This window comes from Abramis brama (assembly GCF_963993115.1).
Source record: "Abramis brama genome assembly, chromosome: 15".
NCBI lineage: Eukaryota > Metazoa > Chordata > Actinopteri > Cypriniformes > Leuciscidae > Abramis > Abramis brama.
The window spans coordinates 13,529,603-13,538,596 of NC_139977.1; the positions used below are offsets into that span (position 1 = coordinate 13,529,603).

Below are 8,994 nucleotides of genomic sequence, written 5' to 3' on the forward strand. Positions count from 1 at the left end.
TTGATTCAATATAGATTCATTTAGCTAGATATTAGGTACAGTAGATACATGTTAATAAATAAAGGTTAAAAATAACAACTCAAATATAAATATAAAGCGTTTTTTTATTATAATAACAACGTAATAATATTTTAATTTGATATAAGTAAAAATATAATATATTAATATAGTGCACATGCAGGGGCGGATTAAGGTGGTCAGGGGCCCCCAGGCTGCTCTTTGTGTGAGGCCCCCCCTAAAAATGTATTTAGTGCCATGCATGGTCCACACGCAACTATGGTGAACTGGCATACACACATTGGCCCTCATTTATCATTCTTGCGTAGAAACGGGCGTATATGTTGGCGTAAGAGAGAGCCAACACTACAATGTTTCCTTTACATTCCTTCAAGTGGTGGCCAGTTGACATCTACCCAATCACCTACTTGTTGTTTTTTTTTTTTTGTTGTTGTTTTTTTCTTATGGGCCAATTAGGGTCTTTTTTTGTTCGCGGCGCGGTTATGAGTTTGTTTTTCTTCAAAAAAATTTTTTTTTTAATATATTCTAATTTGTCAAGAATTATAAAAAATCGTCAATAAGCTCATAATTTGTGCTAAAATAGTCTAAATGTTTAGTTTTAAGAACAATTTTAAAAAGCTGGTTATGTCCATTTTGATGTTTCTGTGCAAGTTCAGCAGACAGTGAGGTTCGGGTTTGTTCCGATCAGAGCTCGTGAGCGGAGAGCGCATTTCTGAATATTCCGCTCCGCTCGTTCATTCCGCAGGGTCACACGCTCAACACAGAAGAATGTCCTGCTGCCTGGCTCGAAAATATGTGGAATAAGGACTGCTTCCGACTAAATTTTTTTCTAGTCGACTAGTAGTTGTTCATTTAAGCCATTCGTGGACAAATCGCCCCTTTATATTAATTTAATTACTTAGGCTATATACCCTAAGAGCGTTTACATATAGCCGCATTCAAGCGCACGAACGCACGCATAAAGCTTGCCACAAAGAACCGGTAAAAGTAATGATTATGAATGTGTCTAAAAAGCAAGGAGACATTTAATTATTTATTAATATACTGGTTTTCTGTGTCGCTGCAAAGATGACGATGCTGACTCGCCATGAACGCCAGAGAGAAATGCACATTTCAGATGAATTTTGAATATTTTCGTTTGCAAGTAGACATTTCAAACTTTCTATAATAGATAGCCTATATTTCTCAAATCTGTGAGGCACAAGCTGAGTTTCGGCGCCCTCCAGTTCACGTGCAATGCAAGTGATCGTGTTGGCGCCTTATTACATTGTCTGCTATATATTTTCTTCTTATCTATTAAATACAGGCAATTGGTTGATAAAACATTGATCAAAATTAAGATACAATTTATACAAAACGAAAATCTTTTAAAAAGAGACTTTCTACAAAACAAGACTCAATGAAGTGGTCAAAATCATGTTTTACCCACTCCATGTCTCCAGACATTGCACATCTCATGATGTATAATATCTTTCTCATGCTGCATGCTCACTTTCATAATCAACATTGATTAAATTAAAAAACATAATGACGTCAAATATTTTCCTACCCAGCCCTCGGCCCTGTTGCAACAGTCGTTGTTTAGGTAGGCTACCTTAAACGCGCACACAGTCTCGGAGTCATCGCTGCAACCAGGAGATGAAGAGAGCTGAGCTCCACATCACCTAGCACATCTTCGTCGCTGCCACCCCAGGATGATAGCGCGGCCGTTGCTAGGAGGGCGCCAGCGCCTCTGCCTTTCAGCGCCTCTGCCTCGCGAGTGGATGATAGCTCTGAAGACGCCTAGCAATGGTATACCTTTAGTGGTAGACTAGTATACCTTTAGTTAAGTTATACCTATGAGTCTTCGTAGCGCGCTAAGAGACAGCGTTATCGGGAAACGCAGCCCAGGTATGATGCGTATGATGCGTAATGGAGATTCCAAAGCGCTCTTCTTTGGTCAGAACCACGGAGAGCGATCGTGGATAGGTCCGTCCTATGCACCGAAACTTTTTACAATGCAACAAAATATTTAAAGAGCATCAAGCTATTAAAATCTATATTATGTATACGCACAGATAATATAACAGTATAGGCCTATTAGTCAGTCATTTTTATTAGGTTAAACAGTAATTCGATAAGGTTTTTAATTTAAGGTCCACCCACAATTGGTCTGGCCCATTCAAAACTGGAATCCTGGCGCCGTGCCTTTGCGATTAAGTAAAAAAAAAAAAAAAAAAAAAAATAGTCTGGCCAATCCGAGGCCCCTGCACACGTGGGGCCCCTAGGCTGCAGCCTAGGCAAGCCTGTGCATTAATCCGCGCCAGTGCACATGATATTTAATTCAATTCAGTTCAATTTACGTTTATTTGTATAGCGCTTTTCACAATACACATAATTTCAAAGCAGCTTTACAGAAAGTGCATGAGTCCATATTACAATTTAGAGTGATCTGTTATTAGAGATAACTGTCTAAGTTAAGTATTTCAGAAATGTACATATACAAAGTTACAGTTAGCTAAAAATGTATTAATTTAAACAATGTAATATTTAATGCAGAAACAATAAGCTCATTGAAGTAATGAATACTTGTTTGTTAACAAATGCTTATGACATTTAGAAAATATAGCATTGGTGCAAAATTTAGCAAAATACTCCTCTATATAGCAAATTTTTCTAGCCAACTAACGTGCTATGGTCATGGCTTTCCTGGTTTAATGACTTTTACACTATTTACACAAGTAAAATCCCGTCCTTGAGAATGTACAGTAAAATATCTTGCAATTCACTTTTATGACTTTATTTTACTGTATCTCCAACAAACACAGCCATCAATGTTCTAAGAGTGTGTCTTTGCTGGCTCAGAGACAAAGTACTTGCTCAACAACATTAGAATCTGGGGAGAAACATACAAGGAAATCATCTTAAAATCGTTGTGTTTGACAGACATATTTTCATCTTATAATTTAACAATAACAAAACAAACAGGCTGAGCAGGAAAATAAGAAGATCTTTTTGAATTAGTAATTCATATTTAAGAGGGATTCCATCCTGGTTCCATCCCATTTGCCAGTACAGTAATGGCTAAATTCCAGTCTGATCTCCTCAATGCTCAACGTCTGACGTTTGAACGTTCAACGTTTGAATGCCTGAGATGCAATTCCACGTGGAGATGTTCAATTTCGTTTGCAGCACTATAGGACACAAAAGTTTCTGATGTTTCAGATCGTTTTTGATTTTAAGATCTGAGTTATTTATGTAAACTAGTTCATATTAAACATTGCCATTGTCTTTATTTTATTAGTTATGACGATAACAAATTGGAGCTGACATACCTTAATAATTTTATCCATCCTAGAGATGAGTGCTAATACAATTGTGCATACAACCACCACCACTCCAGCAATCGTGGGTCCTACAGGGAACTTTATGACTCTATCTAAGGGAGTGGGAAAAAAGAAACATAAATGAAACTGAACATTAATGTAAAGCAGAATGTCAAAGAAAATTTGAGGATAAAAAAGGGCCCACAAACCTACAACCGTAACTGTAAAAGTCCTGCTCGCAATTCCATAGACGGGTGAGGTTACCTCACAGATGTACGTTCCTTGATGTACATTACGCTCAGCTTTTGGGATTGACAACTCAGCGGTAATGCCATTATTGGTTGTTATGTAACTACCTGTGGTCAGATCCAGAACTTCACCATCCCTTTTCCAAACCAGAGCTACAGGAGGGTTGGCACGTACATCACAAGACAGAACAACTTCACTTTTTTCCTCAACAAACACTTCTTTAGTGTCATTAAGGTCTGGAGGATCTGTAATATAATGGCATTCAAACCTTAGAATGAAACAATATCTGACCATATCTCCTTATGTTGTTTTACATGCATACAGGAAAGAAAGAAAAACAAAACATTTTTCACCATCCACTTACAAATTGCAGCAGCATATTAATCAGTTTGACTGAAATCTAATTAATTAAAGAAATATTCCAGATTCAAAACAACTTAAACTCAATCAACAGCATTTAGCCTATAGCATAATATTACAATTCATTAATTTCACTTTGCCCCACAGGTTGGAGGAAACATTAGAATAGATAACTTTACACAGAAATGGTTAGTGGCTTTATTAATGCTAAAATCATGATAACACGCACTTTAATTGTTTACGTCGTGTGGCTATTGAAAGAGATGTTTTAGTGTGAACCCCACGAACGCACGATCCTAACTGAGTGAACATTCGATAGGCTACATTTAAAGAGTTAATTTAATGAGTTTGATAGTTAGTTGAGTTCTGGAATAGCTTAACTGAAATTAAATTGATTCCAATCCAAACCTGTCAGTTTTACCCTTGAATATATTCCTGTTTACTCAAGTATTCTGAACATTAAACTTACAATGGACGTCGAACTCGATGGAGCCGTTCACACTTGCGTCACCCTTCAGCTGACAGGTAAAGACGACTCCGTTGTCCTCTTTAGAGACAGACTGTACACAAAGACTACTCCGGGACAAGCGGTTTTCTTCTGCCAGATTCACCCGGGCACCATTGCGGAACCACTGCAGTTCTTGGTTGGATGGGTCAATACTTCCATCAGTCTTACAAGTTAGGGTGACGGTTTCCTCAACCTCTATCTTTAGCAAGCTCCCGACGGCCACCGGACATGACTCAACGGTGACCGCTGCTCAGAATGTGTTTAGAAAGAATTAAATATTAGCAATTTTTTCAGGCATAATATTCAAATTATTCGAGTAGAATAATATAGAACATGCAGCATTTGGATCTGTTTGAAAGCACCAGACTTTGAAAACATAGTGATAGATTAGGCTACCTTCTATAGGACTGACACAGCACAGCAGGAGCTGAATGATAACCAATACTTTCATCTTTGTAAGTGTGCCAGCTGCCCTTAAGAATAAAAAGACATGAACAAATATGATTTGTGGAATGTTTTGAGTAAACATTCTTCAAATTAATTCGTATTTTGCTAGAAATGTAAGAAAATGGCCGCAACTTTGACTTTGACTTTTGATCCCATAGACTTTCATTGTATGGAAAAACTAAAAACATTTCTCAGAATATCACTAAAGAAAAAAAGGTCATACAGCTTCGGAATGATGTGAGGGTATGTAAATGATGGCATTTGTTTTATTTAAACGTATTTAACAATTCCAGGCAGTTTCAAAGTCATTGAATCACTTTAATGATTTTATCAACAGAATGTGTGAAATCTTAATTGCATTCTCAGAAATTCAGATCCCTTTTTCAAGACCGCTTACTCACCAAAGCTTTGTGCGACGGTTCTCTGGAAAATGCCAAATCCAAAGGTTGCGTGAGGTCTGGAGAGGCCTGTGTCTTTACACCAATGATTTATATTCTGTCCCTTTACAGCACTTGCAATTGAAATCACCTTCCCCTCACGGTCACAGACCTTTTAGTGTTGTGCAAAAATAGGCTTTTAAGTGTCATTTCAATTTCTCAAGGTGGAATGGGAAGGATGAAAAGAGAAATCTCATAAAGATATAGTCTTACAGTCATAAAAACGTTTGCGATAAGTGAAATTGTATGTTCTATAAATGCATAGGCCTATGACAATACCAAACGCATTAAATAAAAAAAAACATGTCCCAACCCAAAATTAATCATGCATTCCTTTAGTGTTTATATGTGATATATCTGAGTTCAGTGACGCAGGGCAAATGTGTAACAAATGTGATACAAATACAGTGTTATATGCATAAGGTCACCTTGTTATACTATTATATACTGTATATATAGGGTACAATGGGGCTAAAGGCACACCTTAAAAAAAATTGAAGTAATACTAATAAAAGTTAATACTTGTTCAAAACAATAATTTTAGCAAAGTTTGTTGGCTACTATTTTCTGTTTATTTTGATAAATAAAAGAATACATTTTTGTTCCATAAATGTACTGTCATTAAAATATTAATATAAAAATATATTTTAAAAATACAGAAACAAAATTATTTAAAAAAGTAAAGATTCTGAAAGCATTGAGAGAGAACCTATAGCATATAGATTTACAGTAGTAACAATAAATAATATTTTATTATATGATATGATTAATTTAAAAATACATTCAATAATTTGAGCATTTCTCATTTGCTACTTAAATCTACAACATTTAAAAAACAAAATATTAGATCAAATTAGTGCATAATCAACTTTGCGCTGCTACGATCGCATAAAGGATCAGCCAAATTTTCACGGTCATCTTGAAAAGCAGATGTTTTGTGTGCGGCAAGTTTTTGTGCCATTTAGTGGTTTAGAGGAAAATAAAATCCAAAGGCGCCTTTTACCCTGGTGCACCTTAGGCCCCGTAGTACCCTATATATACGTCTTCTTTCCTTTGGATGAGACGCTAAACCAAGGTCCTGACTCTCTGTGGTCATGAAAAATCCCATGGTACTTCTTGTAAAAAAGAGTAGGGGTGTAACCCCGGTGCCCTGGTCCCATTCCCTGCATTGGCCCTTATCAATCATATGTATGTATTTAAAGGCATAACGGTTATCAGCCAGATGGTTGAATATGAACTAATAATTATAATGAAATTATGTAACAGTTCTGTTTTCTAGTGCATATTGTGCATTTAGCTTTGTCTTTGCCCCAGATTTGAAACAAAAGATGTATTATGCTGTTTACATTACATAAGAATGGAGTCTCAATTATTATCCACCAGGGGGCCCAGTTTGACCACAGTGAGCTAATGACGTTGATTATCAAAGTCAAACTGTAACTAAAACTAACAGATATCACAAGTTCAGTGTGAATTTTAACCACGGTTAACCATTTAACCATTGTCTTCAGTGTTTTTGATCAGCTCTGTAGGCACTAAAATATATATATATTTTTTAAAAAGATACTCAAGTGCACTTGATTATACACAGTACAAGACTATTGTTATAGTACAATGATATATACTGTATATAACACAATTATATATGAAATATGTAATGTATTATACAAATTAATTGATACAATTTTATTAAAAAATGACAGGAGCACTTAAGATCTACAAGTTTGTTAAACCAAGTTATTCATCATGATTTGAGAATGATTTAAAGGGCATCTTGAGCTTAGAAGCAAGAACATCTGACCCTCTGTATACAAAGAGTCACATGATCAGTGTCAATAATTTGCTCATTTTTAAAGTTTAATTTAGTTTGAAATGACTTACAGCCAAGTTGATTGTATTAAAGGTAGCAATTTTTTTCAGGGCTGTGCAGACATTTTGGGGGGCTGGGGGCATATTACAGAAACTTTCTATCTTAAGTCTTAAATTACGATCTGACAAGTTAATTTAGGATTTTTCCCAAATTCGTATTACAGAAGTATATAGGATAAGAATCCTAAATCAATTTAAGATTTATAAATCTTAAATTGATTTAGGATTCTTATCCTATCTTATACAATCTCATTTTATCTGTAGTTAGGAAATCTTAAACCCCTCCATCGAGGGGTCTCTCAGGTCTGTTACAAAGCAACCAACGACGTGCAAACAGCTGCTGTGAAGTAAAATGGAGAAACAAGAGATTAAAATGGAGAAACAAATTAAGTGGTGCATTTCACTAAGCGAAGTTTTGATAAGCTTGGTAGAAAAGGCAAAGCCTAATCCTTTTATTTCATAGGAGTCTATTGTCGAGTTTTGTCATCAAAGTGCAGCACATCATTTGGGTGTTCACAAAGTCTTTCCACCATCAAACATCGCTGTTCTTGATCTTGTATCATTAATGATGCCATTCTCAGAAAGGGCTATTATGTGATTTTTACTGTAATAATTAATTTCACAAAAAATTTTGAAGTTAGGAGACCATTGGGTTTGTCCTAAAGTTAAGATTTTTTTGTGGAGTTAGGCTGCTTCTGTAATACCATTTTCCTATCTGTAGTTAAGTTCTAGTCCTAACCACTCCTACAGCAACCGAGGGGAGTACTCTGGGTTCGGGCCAGATTCCGAGCTCGGAGCCCACCCCCGGACAGCACGCCAAATACGCATAATCTTTACTCCACTTAATTACATGTAAGTGTGAACTCGTGAAATAATGTTATGAGATTAATGTTCTAAATATAACATTTTGAATGCAGATATATGAAGTTTTGGGAAAAATGAAATTATACTATTATGAAACTAAAACCTCCAATGGGTGGTGGCAAGCCTTAATAAGTGAATCATCAGTCATTCAACCTTTATGAATGGGTCATTGAATCATTGACTTAACCGATTTGTTCAAAAACAGTGAATAATTCAATAACGAAACACTGCTGTGTTGCTGAGATTCAACTTTTCTGCTTTGTATGGATATATTTTTGTTTGCCAAATAGAGCAAAAAACAGTCAAAATGGACAATGTTGCGCCTAAAACTTGTCAATTAATTTAATCAACTCATCGTTTATTGAACTGTTGTATAAAATTAATATCACATTTTGCAATTGTGCTGATATTCGAGAAAATGGCACTCTTGCTCATGTGAGATTGTTCAACTATATTATGTTATAAACACAAAATACATGAACTCTTACAAGGGCAATTCATATATTGAATTTTGGGGGCATTTTTATTCATTTTGGTGGCATTTCCGATCTTGCACAATGCTATTTTACGTCAACACCAGACTAGCTTGCTTGTTGTTAAACTTAATGGAGAGCTTTTGCCAAAATTATAGACTGGCTGTATTGAGATGTATTAAGAGTGTTTTAATTTCACAGCAGTGACAAACAGTGCCAAAGTTTAGGGCAAACACTATCATTACCTGTCTGTCACTAGTGAAGGCAGGTCCTGGAGATGTGGATGCTGCCCGCCTGCTCCATTCAACAGAAAAATTAGAACTTACAGTAATCATTCCTCCATAGTCATTGCCATCATGAACCTTTGTCTCTTCGTCATAAAATTGTACTTATGGTTGAACAGAGGCAATACATAGATGTATGCGTACATTTGTTAATTGCATGCATGTGTGAGAGAAGACAAA

At 35.9% G+C, this 8,994-nt stretch overlaps 1 protein-coding gene across 1 annotated transcript; it reads right to left on the bottom strand.

Annotated features, from left to right (window-relative positions):
• Positions 1-2,349: 2,349 nt before the first annotated feature.
• tmigd1 (transmembrane and immunoglobulin domain containing 1) lies at positions 2,350-4,908 on the bottom strand. The gene is made up of 5 exons (XM_084137985.1): positions 4,837-4,908; positions 4,402-4,686; positions 3,533-3,817; positions 3,333-3,436; positions 2,350-3,191 (listed from the first exon to the last, which is right to left on the bottom strand). The coding sequence occupies exons 1-5, from the start codon at positions 4,889-4,891 to the stop codon at positions 3,174-3,176; spliced, it is 747 nt and encodes a 248-aa protein (XP_083994111.1). The 5' UTR covers positions 4,892-4,908; the 3' UTR covers positions 2,350-3,173.
• Positions 4,909-8,994: the final 4,086 nt, after the last annotated feature.

What these genes read in the sequence shown, in the direction of transcription:
- tmigd1 (XM_084137985.1), bottom strand. Translation starts at nt 4,891, where the DNA reads ATGAAAGTATTGGTTATCATTCAGCTCCTGCTGTGCTGTGTCAGTCCT. An exon ending in CATCGAGTTCGACGTCCATT is followed by an intron (nt 3,818 to 4,401) that starts GTAAGTTTAATG and finishes ATTATATTACAG; the next exon opens with ATCCTCCAGACCTTAATGAC. An exon ending in TTTTACAGTTACGGTTGTAG is followed by an intron (nt 3,437 to 3,532) that starts GTTTGTGGGCCC and finishes CCACTCCCTTAG; the next exon opens with ATAGAGTCATAAAGTTCCCT.